General features: G+C 49.3%; 1 protein-coding gene across 2 annotated transcripts in view; it reads left to right on the plus strand.

Moving 5' to 3' along the window:
• The first annotated feature begins 281 nt into the window (after positions 1 to 281).
• TMEM259 (transmembrane protein 259) overlaps positions 282 to 17,450 on the plus strand; it is a 278,951-nt gene continuing 261,782 nt past the window's right edge. Inside the window, exon 1 of one of the 2 annotated variants that reach the window (XM_086946715.1) lies at positions 282 to 846. In XM_086946715.1, coding sequence (XP_086802841.1) covers positions 628 to 846 — 219 coding nt within the window. In that variant the 5' untranslated portion in view covers positions 282 to 627. The remainder of the gene's footprint in view (positions 847 to 17,450) is intronic. The other variant, XM_086946716.1, reaches the window with a different exon arrangement.

Consider the following 17,450-nt stretch of genomic DNA (forward strand, 5'->3'; position numbering starts at 1 on the left):
TACATGTTGTCGACCAGAGATCCCTTTTTAAGGAACTGCAGGTGCGTTCTGTAGTTTAACTCATTTTTCAGGATTTTGAATTCGCATTTTATTGAACTTTTTGCCAACAGATCTTTGTTTTTTTAATAGCTGCACGCGTCACAATGGTTACGTCACTCGCAGTGCAGGCTGGGTAGCGCGTATGCAGATGAGTTGCCCGGGTTGACGCTCTCTGGGACGCCGAGTCCTCCCGGGAGGGCGGGGCGCCGCTCTGCTATCCCGGCATACACCGCTGGACCGGCGCCGCTGGTGACTCGTTCTGCCAGGCAAGATGGCGGACCGGAAGCCGGAGTGAGAAGACCGGAAGTGGCAGCGGGGTCCGTAGGGCCCACTGTAGGCCCAGCACGGGGAGCGGGACCGAGGAGGAGGAGACCGGGCCGACATAGGGAGCCAGCGGGGAACGAAGCGGAGGAGAGGGGGAACGAAGCGGAGGAGAGGGGGAGAGAAGCGGAGGAGCCGGGCGGAGAGGCCCGGGTGTAGCGGCCGGGAGAGGAGAGCAGAGCCCGTGCCGAGGGGGCCCGAGGGCGGCAGTGGACCCAGGCCCCCCATGACGCCGCCCCCGGGGCCCACCTGAGCCTCCGCGGCAGCATGTCGGAGCCCGCGGCCGGCGGGGGCGCCGCCGGGGCCGCCAACGCCAACAACAACCACCCGCTGCCCCGGGCGCGGCCGCCCGGCCTGAACCAGAACCCGCTGATCTCGGTGCGGGACCGGCTCTTCCACGCGCTCTTCTTCAAGATGGCTGTGACCTACAGTCGGCTGCTGCCCGCCTCCTGCCGCAGGGTGCTCGAGTTCTGCGTGCTGCTGAAGGTGAGGCCTGGGGAGGGGGCAGTGGCCAGAAGAAGGGAGGACAGAGAGGTCTGAGGGGACCAGAGGAAGGAAGGACTGATAGAGATCTGAGGGGACCAGAGGAAGGAAGGACAGAGAGAGATCAGAGGAAGGATGGAAGGACAGAGAGAGATCTGAGGGGACCAGAGGAAGGAAAGACAGAGATCTGAGGGGACCAGAGGAAGGAAAGACAGATAGAGATCTGAGGGGACCAGAAGAAGGAAGAACAGAGAGAGATCTGAGGGGACCAGAGGAAGGAAGGGCAGAGAGAGATCTGAGGGGACCAGAGGAAGGAAGGACAGAGAGAGATCAGAGAGGACCAGAGAGATCTGAGGGGACCAGAGGAAGGAAGGACAGAGAGAGATCAGAGAGGACCAGAGGATGGAAGACCAGAGAGATATGAGGGGACCAGAGGAAGGAAGGGCAGAGAGAGATCTGAGGGGACCAGAAGAAGGGAGGGGGACCGAGAGATCTGAGGGGACCAGAATAACATGGGCATAGAGAGATCTGAGGGTCTCCAAGGCTGAGGGAGAGATCTGAAGAAACCAGAAGAGAGATCTGAGGGGTGCAGAAGACCGAGAGGCGAGTAGGTAGATTAGAGGGGACTAGAAGAGGCTGAGACATGTGAAGGGACTAGAAGAAGGGGGACTAGAAGAAGGGGGACAGGGATGTGTGGGGACCAGAGGGGGGAGAGATCTGACGGGACCAGTAGAGTGGGAAAGTGAGAGATCTGATGGTACCAGAAGAGGGGAAGAGAGAGATTTGATTCCGTTCCAAGTCTCACATTTCTCTTTCTTGGGATCAAACTGATGCTTCGCTTTAACTGTTTTAGCTGTTCAGTAGCCTTCTGTATCAGTAGTTCTGAGGGCCAGTGGAAGTTTGATTGGTTTGTTTTGGAGAGTTTTACACTGAGTTGTCTACTGTTGTTTTGTATTACACTATGGACTAAATAAGATGCACTTGAAAGGCTGACGGATTTTCTACTTTAAATGGACAGTTGTGTGTGACCCTGCAATGCCGTAAATAAATCCAGTTGGACATGATTGGTATATCCAAAACTCTTAAATTTTGCCAGTAGGCTTCCGATGAGATGCAGCATTTCTGGCCATGTGTTAGGACGGCCAGATGAGAAGCAGTCAATTATCTTTTCAACTTCTGATAACACAGGGCAGATTATGTGTTGAAGTACATGCTGAAGAGAAGGGATTAATTCATCTCTAACTTCAGTCTAGGTAGAACTTTCAAGTAATCAGCTGAAACAGGTAAAGTATTAAACCATCTGGAGGGTCCTCGGAGCAGCAGAGGTTAAGTGTATTACCCTCTGATGCAAGGACTCTGTTTAAGTGCACCAACATAAAATTATAAAGCCAGTTGTACCACAGCCCTGACATGAGCACACTATGCAGTCTTGCACATGCTGGTTTCAGGTTACTATTCAATTCCTCTAGAAGAGTTCAGGGACACTGGCAAACCAAACAGCCTTTAATTGTGTGTAACACACTCAAGGTAGCACTGAGAAATAGGAACATGTAACTTAAAATGCTTATTTTAAGATCCCTAGTCTAGTGCATAGAAAATGAGCAGTAAGCACACAGAATGCAAAACGGAAGTAGTTGGACATGTAATGATTAGCGGAAACAAGATGAACGTTTCTAGCATGTTAGTACGTTTTTGACATTGAAGGCACCCTATATCCGGACTAAAGTATTAAATAGTGACGCCGGTTTCTGTTGAGTTTCTTAGGGTGGTTTGCCAATCATACCTTTGAATAGCTGGCAGCAGCTATTTTTCACAGTTCGGCAGAGGAAACTAATTATATGCTCGGGGTGAGGGGGCGGCTACTGAAATCTACTCTCCTAGCAGTCTTCCGTGACCTCTTGAGATAATTCTAACAAAGTCTAGGTGGACATCTTAATTTACGTGTGACAACCATATTGATCTCTTTTACAAAGCTGTTAATTCAGGGACTTGACATATGGGAGTGGTTTACGGATGCAACACCAATGGCGATATATAGATAACTCAGTGCTACTAAGAAACAATTACAACAGGATAAGGGCTTGGTAATAAGGGAGGCGGATAAAGGAGGACATTTGGTATCATGAGTACGACAGACTATGATAATGAGATTTACAACCAACTTAATGACCTGGCGTGCTACCTTAAATTGGATCATACTAATATGGCTATTACTAAACAGAATAATACTACGTTAAAACAATATCATGGTTTGGGTTTGTTGAATGAAGATGAATACTATTATTTGCTTGTTGATCATCCAAGATATCTCCTCTCTATACTCTATTGAAGCTTTATAAAGACCAGCCATTTCCATCAGGCAAACCGATTATTGCCGGTATTGGGGTCCAACTGAGAGGATCTCTGGATTTGTGAATATCTTTTTACCCTGCTATGTGTTTAATCTTCCATCATTTATTAGTGATACGAAACATATCTTTAATGTACTTACTGATGTGACATTGGAGCCAGTTATGTTGTTGGTGACGTTGAATGTTGTATCCTTGTATATGAATATTACACATGAATATGGCATTGTTGCTCTCTGGTATGTCTTGAATATGAGATCTTTTGAACTGTTGGAACTTACAGAGATGCTATTAGCCATGAATCAATTGATTCTAGAATACAAATGTCTTGCTGTTAAATGGAGAATGAAAAAGCAATGGGGATGATGGACGAAGCGTTGACAATACAAACACTCACCCCCAGTCAACTGATCTGGGTTTAATCCATCACCGTTCTTTAGCTCACTCCGCCACCCCAGTCCTTCAGCTCTGTACCATTCCTCCGCAAGCGGAGAAACTGTCTGTAGGGGAGGTTGTCACGTAGGCGGCGTGGGTGAAAACTGTTGTATACTAGCAGACAGTTTTTGGCTGTTGTTTTGAAATGTGTGATGGTCTTAAGGGTGCCACTGTCTGGGTATATGTTCAGATTTAGGAATACTAGGTTGTCACGTGACGTGGTGTTGGCAAACCTGTGGAAGACGTTTTGCTGGTTGAGCCAAGACAGGACAGCTTCGGTCGAGGGGACTTCCCCATCCCAGATCACCAACACGTCGTCAATATACCTTTTTAGGTCGAGCTCGACCTGCATTCAATGCGAAGCATTGATTGGTGTCTGCTCGACAACTATTGTCAGCCGTTTTTGGGAATGTGGACACGAGAGTGGCACGAGCGCGGATTTGACCTTGTGGGCGTGCACGGCGCAGTGCCCATCTCCTGCCTCGGAAGCTCCAACACCACACATGCATGCGCATATACAGAGACACACACACGAGCGCCCATGCACGCACGCACCCATGCATACAAAGAACCTACCTCCGCCGTCACATACGCGCGCGCGCGCACACACACACACACACTGCATACACACACACGCTCCCCCCCCCCCCCCCCCCTCGGAAGGTCCAACACCACACACGCATACACCGAGACACACACACACACGAGCGCCCATGCACGCACGCACCTATACATACAGAGAACATACCCCCGCCGTCGCATACACACACACACACTGCATACACACACGCCCCCCCCCCCCCCTCGGAAGCTCCAACACCACACGCGCATACACAGAGACACACACACGAACGCCCATGCATGCACCCATACAGAGAACCCACCCCCGCCAACGCATACACACACGCGCGCGCACACACACACGTCCGTCCCCCCCCCCCCCCTTACCTCACCGGGCTCTTTTCTTGATGAAATCCCTGTTTTCTTGTGGGCTCCTTCTGCCCGGCTCCCAATGGATGGATGGGCGGGGGCGATGCGGCCAGGGACTCCAGTGCTGCTAGGGCGGGCAAGGGGCGACGCGGCCAGGGGCTCCAGTGCTGCTACGGCGGGCGGGGGCGACGCGACCAAGGGCTCCAGTGCCGTCCATCGCCTCTTGTACGCCATCAGCAAGCAGACCCGTAGAAGCGGTCAAGAACACTCTGCGCCTGTGCGTAAGTGCGTGCGCCTGCCTGACGTCACTTAGAGGCTGAACCTTGCGGGCGCGGGCCGCAGGGTCCCTCTGACTCATGTACGGCGCTCCAATACTTTCAGGCCGACTTCGCGCTATATAAAGCAACAAAAAAAACTGGTTTATATTAGGGGTAGAAGCATTTTGGATGGCGCTCTCACCTCTGTCTGCCACTCCCCCTGTGGCATTTTCACTGACATCCTTCGGTGCCTGCTGCTCCTTCGCTTTGCCACTACGCGTAGTGACTTTCTGCAGCATTTTCCTTTGGGTAGTGACTTGAGCTCCTCCGCGCCAACGGACTACCCCACAGTATAACCGTACCATAAAGGCAGGGAGACGCCAAAATGGAGCTCTTCGCCGAAGAAGGAGGAAACCTACAACCATCTGGGCGGTAGCCGAAGAGAGTTTGATGCAGGTATGAGCAGAGCCGGAGAAAGAGCCCAAATATCCAGGTGCTAGCTTTAAGCAAAGAAAAAGAGCACGTTTTTTTTCTTTCTTTTTAACTAAGTCTTTTATCTTCCAGACCACCTCTATCCGTTCTATACAGTCTCAAAACCCAGTCAATAGCCGGTAGATAGCCAATAATAGCAGGTAGATGGCAAGAGGTGTCTAAGGTGTCCCCAGAAAACACACAAAAGAAAAGAAGGGGGGGCCAACTCAGCACGACCACTGCGTAAATCTGTGCAACCATTCAACAACTGGTTCAAATATGTTCTCTCAATGTTCCAAGCTTTATTATAAATGTAACAAGAAGATGTTAATATTTCACTTCTGTACTTGGATTTTCGTCACAATAAAATACACTGAACATAATCTTCACAAAAGTTATTTACAAAAGTTTAAGCTGTCACCATTATAAATTACAATAACTTTTATTTTAGTATTAATTATTAAAAAAAATTAAAAGCCATTGTTATTTGTAATATCAATACATCTAAGTCACGTAAATACAAAACATGTTGCATTCCAAATGCTATAGGTGTCACATTTGCGAAAGTTATAACTATTGGCATTGTAAATGACAAAGCTATTAATTTCGCTATTTAAAAAAATAAAAGATAAATAAAAAATTTGTCATTTACAATACCAATAGCTCAAACTTTCCTAATGCGAGACCTATTGCATTGCAAATGCTTGTTCAGGTTTTGATGTTGTGCAAGAAGGGGTTGTCTGGATATAGGATCTTATTGGTATCAAGATTAAGCTGTAAGGGGCCATATTGTGACGGTTGTGTCCATTAACATGGAAACCATGCCAGCCTAGAAAGTGGTTGGCCATGATATCATTTGTGTATGCTCTTAGTAACCTTACACTCTCTAACAAAGATGAAGAGAAGCTAACGGCAAGCAGGGAAAGAAAATAGACTAAGTGAGTGCTGCCAGTGTTTACGACAGAACACCTGAGAATCTATGCTTTTTCCAAAGAATCACTGAGTCCACAACCTCGTTGGACACATACTCAACATGCATTCCCATACAACATCAAGACTTCAGAAGTAAACACCAGCTCCTTCGGTAGACTATTTGTTAATCTCTTTTTACATCCTAGCCCAAAAACCATGTGATCTTGGATGTCAAAGGAAAGTTCCTCAGTGAAATTTCTTGTTTTTTTTTATTACCCCGGTTCACTTTTAACAGTCTCCATTGTGAATGCTCTCTGTTTTCTCTGTTGTAATTAAAGATTATATTACAGATCTGGCCAGTAGGAAAATATTGAATTGAACATTTTAATGAAAGTTGAGAAAAACTCAAGCAATTGCTGATGGACAATAGCAAAGAATGCTCAAATCAACTGCCGTACCAAGCCAGCAAAACTTTCAGATTTTCAGTGGAGTAACTGAGTAAAGGAAATAAAGGAATCTCTATCTCCGTTGGTCCCACAATGTGATGCCCTGAGAAAATTGTAAAGATCAGAGCTGGCATGTTTGAGAATGGTGATACCATCCATTGATCCAACCTAACTGCTTTAAGCATCTTTCATTGTAGCATTGATCCATGCACCTTTCTTGGACAGGCCAGTAAACTGAAATCCTCAGCTATCTCGTGGGATACTTGTTGGACCTCGCATTAAATGACATAATCAGTACTCTAGGTCTGGAAATGATGCACTTATCCTGTCCATCAGTAAATAGTGCATGAAGCAATACACAACTATTTCCCACCGCTGAAGCAACCTTCAGCCAGCACACAGGACTCTGAAGACCATAGGCTGATACGAGCTGGCTGTAAAATTGTCTGTCCCATTGAACTCTGTACTACTAACTTACTAAGGCCTGCGAAGCATTGGGCAAAGTTTAATTCTTCAGTGGGTGATGTTTTTTTGGTGTTCTTTTATTCTAATCAGTAAATCCAGACCTGAGACTGACATTTTTTGCGAGGAGGGATTGGTTTGTTACTTAAATCATAAGGAAATTCCTTGTGTGCCGGCAATCTGACATTGTCAATTTTAGCTATGAAGGCGGTCTCTTTCTGATTCCTTTAATCAGAATGTCAAGCCATTCTCCGAGCTCACCATCCCAGTTTGAAGGTTCTTGGGTGTTGTTTCTGGACAGCTTGGGCAGCATGGATGGGCAGAGTAGTTGAAAGATGATGCAGTTGTGCAAGCAGCTTGTCCTGTCATGACTGAGAACTATAACAAAGACTTTTTGGAGAATGGAATACCAGGGGAAATACAAGCAGGAAGCCACGCAATTCTTTACACTGGAAAGACAAGCAGGAGAGTTATTTCTGAACATGTCCTAACAACTGTGTTGGTCAGCCTGCTTCAGTCACCAGTATTGAGATCAGAAATTTCCTGTGGCTGTAAGCATTTTCATTTGAGAGTGCAATTCAAGAGATTGGAGCATTTCCAAGTCAGTAAAGTTAGGAAACGTTAGTTCTATCCACTTTACTTCCATCAATACAGTTTAGAAGAATTATTGTTTATTTTGGAAGCAGACGGAGACAATATTTGCAGTTTGTCACTGAATTGGAACTTTGAACCTTTTTCTTCCTCTTTGTTGCAGAATAAGTCTGGGAAAAAAATTATTATTTCGCGTTCAACTGTTTATTTTCTACGTTTTGGGAGTTTTACAGAGTGGAGGAAATCTTTCTTGTTGAAGCTGATTTCAGTTAGCTTGGTGAAAGCCAGACTTTATAAGGTGCGCAACACCTTTTAAGAAAACATTTACAGGAAATATGTTTACAATATTTTGATTCATTGGGTGCATGCAATTAAATAACGTGAACTATTGTTTTAGTCCTTTAAATCGTGTCCATTTTAGTAAAAAAAAAGATTCATTGTGTAGTAGCTTGTCTCTCCCTCTTTTGTAATGCTCCTGTTCATCGCTGTATCTTGATGGTGGCATTGTGTTAGATCAACTGATGGTGTAAGTGGGCATCAAGTAAAAGAACTGGAACAGCCATCTATCTGTCGGAAGTGTCAGTGAGGTGATGATGCTGGTGCCAATTTTTCTGTTACTTGGAAACAGCGAACACTTGTCGGCCAACCTTGGACTTTAGAGATGTGGGAGACCCAGCGGGTGGGAGCACCCAGCAGTTAGAGATACTAGAGGCATAAAGTATAGCACTTATAATTTGTGATTTTCAGAGCTTGAGTTAAGTGAGATACTGGCTTGAGTGCAGAAGTGGCATACCCTTTGCATCATTACTGGTCACTTTTAAGTTATTGATTGCTGCCTAAGGGTAACTAATAGGGTGAACTTTTGCCCATACGGTATCAATGTGTTAAAATTTCAAATTTCGACAATCGTGAATGTGCTGCGTTACGCCGCATCACTTGCCTCTTGTCACATGATTGGCACCCGTGCAGTATGATCTGGCCCTCTATTGCCATATAACTCAAGTGGCTTTGCTTCTTGCACCCCCTCTTTCACTGACGTCAAATGTTTACTGCAAGGGGAAAGGATGAAGCATCCTATTCGGGCTTGCCCCTGCGCTCCAGGAGCCTTATGGTTGAGAAAAAGAACAGGGAAAAAGATTTAGAACTTCCCATAAAAGCCGTTGTTTATGAACTGTTGTTTTGCTTGCCTTCGTTCATCAGTAACCGGGTGCAGTGAGGTGTTGGAGGATTTGTTGTGGCTCATTTATTTGTGGTGGACGATGTGGTTGCAATGACTACTCATCACTGGTCTGTATTTTAAACTTTGCGTGGTCTGCCTATTTGTTCTAATCTCATGATTCTTTGTGTACATAAAACCAACTAACTCATCTGAGGAGTGGTGCCTCAAGGAAAGCTGGCCTGAATACCATTGGCTCGACAATCTGTCCAGGTCTTGTATCTCAGGGTGCTGCCCTGTCATAATCTCTAGATCCTTCCGGGTGTGGAGCGTGCAGAACGATCTGTCCCAACGACTCCTAGATATCATTCCCCCCTGTTTCCTTTTTTTTTTTTAAACCTTTATTGCACCTGTATAATACACAGCGGAATGCCTACAACCCTGTGGGCCGGTCGCTAAAACAGTCCGTGAATCAGAATGCAGCAACTCAAAATTTTCATTGGACAATCAGTCTTTGTATAAAGCAAAAATGGCCACTGCGAAAGTAAGGTGCATCACATAAATTTGTATCGTCGCTGGTTGAGGTTTTTGATTTTTTACTTTTTTGAAAACAACAACACTCCAACTTCAAACGTTAGGAATAGTAATATGATCGTGCATTGAGCAATACAGTCTGAGTTACAAGCGCCTCTTGCGAGAGGCCTACTCTAGTCCCACTCCCATTCACTCGATCCCTCTCAGCCAATCGTACCATGTTATCCATCCCATGCCTCCCCTCTTAGCAATTCAATTAGGAAACCCCTCTCAATGACCTCTGCCTCCCCTCTTCCAACAATTCGCACACAGCTTTATCCCACTTCCTCTTCCCCGTCTGACTCATCTTGGTCATCCTCCGGCAAGGGGTCACAAATTTCCCCCCTGTACACATTCCATTTCGTCCAAATTTTATTCCACTTCCCCGGGCAGGCCCGGTTGGCATATACTGCCCTTTCCGTTATCATCACCCTGTCCATGTTTAGACACCATTGTGACTTGGTCGGCAGTTCTGCCACACCCCAGCGCTGTGAGATGTCCCGTTTTGCCACCATCAGACCCACTGTGACCCAGAGCTGCCCGTGTCTAGAGAGGTCAGTAGGCTCCCATATGTTTAACAAGCACCTCTTTGGGTCGGGCAATAGCGACAATTCTAGCGCTTGTGATACTGTGCGGAGTATCTGTTTCCAGTATTCCCGAATCTTGGGGCAGTCCCATATGGTGTGAAAAAATTTACCTTCCTCCCCACACCCCCGAAGGCAGTAAGGCTGTGGTATTCTGTGGATGCGGTGTAGCATAGTCCTAGTGTAATAAACCCTGTGTAGTATCTTCAGTTGTACTAGCCGTAGTCGGGCCGAGATGTCTACTACCTTAGGGGACCCAAGTGCTTCATTCCAATCATGCTCGTCCATTTCACTAGTGTCTCCCTCCCATTTTGTCTTTAATAAGAGTGCCGGATCTGGGAAGTTGTTGAGCAATTTCCGGTATGTGAGCGATGTTGCACGTTCCATCATAAAATCAGTGAGGAGACGGTCTTCCAGTGGCGAGGACTCTGGCAGCTCTGCGTCTGGGGTAAGGTCGTGAGTAGTGCGTGTTGTATCTGGATGTACCTATAAAGCTCCCTGTCGCCAAGTTCATATAATTCTTTTAGTCGGTCAAAGGGTATCACCCCGTTCCTCTGCCAGAGATCGCCCACCGTGGAAATCCCTATAGTGTCCCAGTGTGAGAATCCCTTACAGTTTCTCATGTTTCCCAACATTCGAGAGTCCCATAGTGGGGTCAATTTGGTGATCCTCCCCTTCCAACCCAGCGCAGCTGTTGCTGTATGCCATAGCTGCACCGTTAGTCTAGTGGGCCCCAGTAATGCGCGGATTTTACGGTGGTCGTATAATGGACCCAGGAAGCTGTTCGTGCCTAATTGTGCCCTGTCAGACTGGAACGCTGGTTCAGTTTGTGATGCGTGAATCCACTGGTTGATGGGCTTAAGGTGTGCTGCCCAATAGTACAGCCTTAAGTTAGGCAAAGCGATACCACCATCGTACCAGCCTCTGTGCAGCTTGGATTGCGCTATGCGTGCAGGGAGGTTTCCCCATAGGAGGTTAGAAACCAAAGCTGCCCCCTTCTGGAAAAACCTAGGGGCCACCGGGTAGGGTGTATTTTCAAGGACATACAAAAATCGTGGCAGTGCCATCATTTTGTAGAGTGCAGCTCTCCCCAGGAGTGTCAGTGGGAGACCCGACCAGAATGCAACATCCTGTTTGAGCCTATCCAGGTGTGGCTTCAGGTTCTTTTCCATAAATTCCGTTGGATCCCTAGTGACCTGAATGCCCAAGTATTTAAACGACGAGCCCGCTATCGCTAGGGGGCACTCCGCACCAAGGGTCGGGGCCTGTCCCTGCAAAACACACAGCTCCGACTTATTCCAATTCAACGTATAGCCCGAAATTCTGCCGTGCGTGTCACAGATATGCAATAAAGCCGGTACCCCGCTCTCGGGGTTTGTTAGATAAATCAACATATCGTCTGCATACTAAGACAGCCGGTCTTCCCACCCTTCATTCCAGGATATGCCCTTGAGGAGAGGCGAGGTCCTTATGATAGTAGCAAGGGGTTCTAACGAAATAGCGAACAGCAGGGGCGATAGGGGACAACCCTGCCTCGTGCCCCTCCCCAGTGGGAACGTGCGCGAGATATGTCAGTTACCTACCACGTGGGCCACCGGGTCAGTGTACAGTAGTCTCACCCACGCGATAAAGCCGTGCCCGAATCCCAAGCGCTTCAGTGCCTCAAATTCCATGAGGTCAAATGCCATCTTAGCGTCAAGAGCTAATATCACCGCTTGTGTGGTGATAGAATCTGCTCTAGCCAGCACGCCGTGCAGCCTGCGCAGATTCAGCGCTGTATTTCTATGTGGCATAAATCCGGACTGATCCGGGTGTATAATTAACGGTAGATGGGGCAGGATTCTGGTGGCTAGGAGTTTGGCCAGAATTTTAACTTCGGCATACAGCAAGGATATGGGGCGATAAGAAGAGAATTCATCAGGTGGTTTACCTGGTTTAGGAATGGTTACTATGGTCGCCGCACGCTGGTCCGGCGGAAGGGAACCCTTCTCTAGACATTCCTTAAACATCCCCAGCAGATGTTCACTGAGGGTCTCAGGCACTGCCTGGTACCATTCAATGGGTATGCCATTGGGTCCCATTGCTTTACCAGGGTGTAGTGCCCGAATCGCCAGCTGGATTTCATCGGCGGTGATGTCCGCTTCCAGCTCACTCGATGCTTTCGGTGATAATGTTTGGACCTCGATCAGAGCTAATATTTCTCTGGCCATCTCAGGTGTAATCACATGTTCCGGGGTGTACACCCGTTCAAAGTAGGTCGCGAGTAGTTCAGTGATACGTCCCGGGTCTGTGTGCACCGCCACTTGGTCGTCCTTCAAGCGTTGGATTCCCCTAAAATTACCTTCCCGTTTATCAAGCCATGCTAACATTCTCCCAGCCTTTTCACCCACCTCGTAGATCCTATTTTGAGTGTCGGTTATGTGCCCTCTTACTTGGATGCGTAGGTGATCGTTGTATAATTGTTGTTGAATGGCAAGTGCGTGTAGGGTTGATGGAGAGGGGCGTTGTTCATGAGCTCTGGCCCGTTCCTGTAAAGCCACTTCCAGATTAACTAGCTCTTGGGACTGCTGTCGTTTATGACCCGTGATGGCGTTAATGGCTTGTCCCCTTAAGACCGTTTTATAAGCTTTCCATAGTATCTCGGGGGAGCGTACTCAGTGTACGTTTTCTTGAAAATATTGTGTCGTTGTTTTTTTAAGAGCCTTGCGAACCTGGGGAATCTTAAAATAGGTAGTGTGAATGGGGTATATGCGTTTGCGCGATCATACCTGAGAGGAAAGCGTCAGTGTAAGTGGCGAGTGGTCCGAGATCCCTCGAGGGTGGATTGCCATTGTGTCTATATGCTGGAGACCGTCTCCCAGTGCCAGGAAGTGGTCGATGCGAGAGAGACTGCCGTGCACAGCGGAGTGAAAAGTGTATTGTTTCGTACCGGGGTGGAGATATCTCCAGATGTCAGTCAGTCCCATGGTTTTTACAAACCGCTGGAGGTGGGGGACTCTTCCCGTGTAAACCGGTGTGGGGAATCTTATCGAGTTGCGTGTCCAGAACTGCATTGAAGTCCCCCCCTATGATGCTCACCCTCGGGGAGAGTCAGAAGGAAGTCACCTAGTTTTGGGAGGTGTACCGAGTGCAATGCCGGTGGGATATATACTGAAACCAGATTGAAAAGTTTCCCCTCCCATTGCCCCTGCAGGGCCGCAAAGCAGCCCTGGTCGTCAGTCTTAGTCTGTAAGGGGATGAAACATGCGTTTTTCTGCATCAGGATACCGGTCCCCCTGGAACCGGACGTGAACCCAGAGTGGACCATCATTTTATAGCCTCGTCTATCCAAGGCCTTGGTAGCCCCCCAATCAGATGAGTTTCCTGCAGTAGCGCTATGGTGGGTTTTTGACTTTTGATTGCAGTCAGCACCAACCCCCGTTTAACCTTGTCCCCAAGTCCTCTTACATTCCAAGTCAATAAATGCAAGGAAGGGCACTGCGACTCAGGGTCTACGTCACCCATTACAGGGACGGGAACGTTAGCCATTAGCTATTATGGGATCCATGGTGTATTGGCTAATAAATGTATGGTGGCTACGCAAGTGCTTTGCAAAGGGCTGAGGGACCTCACGGGGGCATAAGATCATTGTTCATCCCACCCATCTTGTATTGACTCATGCAGAAATCTAAACATTGTCTTCGACCGTATACATACATTCCTAACTGTAACAGTACAACCCCCCCCCCCCCCCCCCCCCCAGCCCCAGCCCCCCTTCCTGCTACCCTGCCTAACGGACTTTCAACTGCCCGCCCCCCCAACTGAGCAGAGTGCTTGACCCATCCCGCAACCAGAGTACTTGCGTGTAGGGGGGAGAGCGTCTCCCCGAGCAGGCGGCATCCCTGCGTGCCGTTGGGGTGTTCATGCCAGTGTCCATATGCATCTGTTAAACAGTGTGTGGATGATCAGCGATTGCCCTGTCCACAAAAGTCGGGGTATGGGGTTCATTCTTCACCGCCGGCCCCCGCAAAACCACGGGACGGAGAGCCTTCCGCCCCTCCTCGACCCGACGTCTGTGAGCCAGTTCTGCTGTCGCCTCTGCGATCCTGATTAGACCTCTGTTGCTTCCGCTGCCGATCCACAGTATGCCATCCCTCAAGCCAGTCCCGGGCCACGTCCGGAGAGTCGAAAAACCACACTTTTTTGTCCGCAACCACTCGCAGCCGGGCCGGAAAAAGCATTGAGTACGGCAGTTCCTTTTCCTTCAAGGTTCTTTTCACCTCCAGAAATGTTCTTCTTTTCCTAGAGACCTCCGCCGTGTAGTCTGGGAAGAAGGCAATTCTCGAGTTCTGAATTTGGATCGGTGGCGCTACCCTTGCGGCCTGCAAGATGGCGTCTCGGACTCTGAAATTGAAAAGCCTTGCCAGTATTGGTCTAGGCGGCCCACCTGTCTTTGGTTTGCCCCCCGGCACTCTGTGGGCCCGCTCCACCGAGAAAAAGTTTGAGAGGCCTTTGGGCTGGAGTCTGGTTTTGATTATGTCTTCCACATAGAGGTCCATTGCACCCTTATCTTCAGATTCCGGCACTCCTAAAATTCGAACGTTATTGCGCCGGGAGCGCCCTTCTTGGTCATCCAACTTCTCTCTGAGCAGTTTGTTATCAGTTTGTAGCCGTTCCATCGCCGTTTGTAACTCAGACACGTCTTCGACCAAGGATTTAGTGACAACCTCCACCTGTTTGACCCTTTCATTTTCTGGAGGTCCGCCCGTATCAGGGTGACTTCCGTGGCTGTTGCTCCCACCGTTGCCTGCACCTGAGCCAGTGCCGCCAGGACGTCCTCCCTTGTGGCCTTCTTCGCCCCTTCGGTTTCCGACGTTTTCCCCGCATTCTTGCGCTGATCTTGGGGAGGAGTTTGCCTCTCGTAAGCGAATTTGTCCAGTTTGGCCTGAGTAGTGCTATTCCTGGGGCCTCTGTTGGACATGGCCTCGGTCTCGTGATCGTCGCAGAGTTTGAGTTTAAAAGCACTTTTAAAGCGCACGTATACCGGCGGTTTCTTGGCGCTGTAGCTAGTGGGGACTGAGGGTTAAGAGCAGGAAGAGAGGAATGGGCATTTATTCAAAGGATTTAGTGAATAGGTAGGTTTTAAGACTTTTGCGGAATTGGGGATAGAGGGTGATGGCACGGAGATGAAGGGGAAGGGAATTCCAAAGGGTTGGTGCTAGAATGGCAAATTTGGAGCCGCCCCACTTCTTTCTCCGGAAGCGAGGGATGGTGAGAAGAGACTGAGAAGAAGAGCGTAGGTCCCTGGAGGGGACATAGGGAACGATCTCAGAGGAGATGAAGGCCGGTGCAAGGTCCAATCGAGCCAGGAAAGTGATGGACGCGAGCTTGAATTGGATTCTAGCCCGCACTGGGAGCCAGTGGAGAGATTTCAGAAGTGGGGTGGAGTGGTGGAATTTGGGAAGGTTGAAGGCTAGGCGGGCCGCCTGGTTTTGGATCTGTTGTAGGCGGCGCAAACTGTATGCAGGAATACCGGCATACAGGGCGTTCCCGTAGTCCAGGCGGGACACCACCATGGCCAGAATGATAAGTTTGAGAGCGGAAAAAGTAAAGAAGCGGGACACCTTGCGAATAGTACGCAGTGAGAGGAAAGAAGAAGAGACCACAGAGCTAACCTGGGAGTGGAGGGTGAGTTGGGAATTGAGCTTAATGCCTAGTGTTTTAACTGAGGAGGAGGGGACAGGAGGAGAACCAAGAGAGGGAGGCCAGAAAAGGGGGGACCAGGGGCTGGATGAACCGCCCGTCAATACCAACTCGGTTTTGTCCGGGTTAAGTTTGAGGTGATTGTGGCTCATCCAGTCCCTGATGTGAAACATGACAGTTTGAAAGTTGAGGACAGCAGAAGGAGAGGAAAGATCAAAGACCAGCTGGAGGTCATCCGCATAATTAAATACGGTGACCTCCATATGTTGGAGAGAAAAGATAAGAGGGGCGATATATAGATTAAACAAAAGAGGGGAGAGAGATAAACCTTGAGGAACCCCGCACTGGACTTTCCGGAAGTCTGCTGTGAAGTCACCCAGGCGAACAGCCTGGGTGCGGCCGCTCAGGAAGGAGGACAACCAGACCAGGGCAGTCCCCTCGATCCCCGCCGCCCTGACACGGGAGAGTAAGATGTTGTGGTCCACCGTATCAAAGGCGGCTGAGAGGTCGAGGAGCACAAGGGCCTGGTGATGATTGGTGTCCATACCCTCCCTGAGGGTGTCGAGGACCGATATGACCACGGACTCCGTGGAGTGTGCGGGGCGGAAACCAGCTTGGCGGGGGGCAAGGGCTCCATGTTTCTCCACAAAGGAGCTCAGAGCGCAGGTGACGTGGCGCTCGAGCACCTTAGCTAGAAATGGCAGGAGGGAGATGGGGCGGAAATTGGCAGGGACAGAAGGATCTGCCCCAGGCTTTTTCAAGATGGGCACAATTACCGCAGACTTCAAGGAGCTAGGAACTATGCCTTGCGCGAGGGAGCTGTTGAGGAGGTGAAGGGGGGGATCTGGGCAGGAGACAAAGATGTGGCGGAGGATATGGGCAGGACAGGGGTCAAGGACCGGTGCAGACCGGTGTAAAAAGTCTGCGGTCGAACCAAGGAGGGCCGGTGCTTCGTTATCTTGCCTTTGTCCGTGGGCGGCCACGCTAAGTGATCGTTCAGCGCTTACTAATAGTAGCCACCAGTGATGCTGCCAAAACCACGGGCCTGTATAGTTCCGCCCGGGCGGGTGGCTCCGCGGGGGTGGTTGCTGGAGGAGCTCGGGGCACGACGCCCAGCCAACGCCCAAGATGGCGGGTCTGGTTGTTCGAGTTTCGGCGTTGTCCGCGGCGCCCCCGGGCGTGGCTCCACGAATGCCCGCTGCCACCAACCGCTTGTATCACCGGGCCGCCGAAAGATGCCTACTGGATGTCCTGGCAGTGCGTCCCGGTACATCCGGCCAACTACTGCCGCCAAAAGTCTACTTCCGGCCGGTTCCAAATTATATGCAACTCCGCTGCCTCCAGGAGAGCGGTAGGCCCCACCTCACACCGATCTCTGCCAAGCGATGTCGCGCTGCTCCAGGGTCTTCGCTGCCTCAAAACTGGTCCGCCGGGTGCTTCACGGACTCTGGGTCCGATCTACCCCTTTAAGCACCTTGAAAATCAGGATAATTATGACGGATTCCAGTGGGAAGCCGCCTCGTCACGGGAGCCTCTCTAAGCTGCGGCCGCCATCGTTGGCTGCTAGCCACGCCCCGCCCCTGTTTCCTTTTTAACTGTTCACCCTGAAACTGATGTTTCAAACTGTCTATGAAGCAATATGGAGTCAAGCCTATATTATGCACCACGTGATTGCGAAGGGCCAGATGCATTGTTTTAAAGATGAGGGTTGAACGATGTCTGCATTCCAACTTGGGAGGAGTTAGGGTCGCATGAACCCA

This window comes from Lissotriton vulgaris, chromosome 12 (assembly GCF_964263255.1).
Source record: "Lissotriton vulgaris chromosome 12, aLisVul1.2, whole genome shotgun sequence".
Classification (NCBI taxonomy): Eukaryota; Metazoa; Chordata; class Amphibia; order Caudata; family Salamandridae; genus Lissotriton; species Lissotriton vulgaris.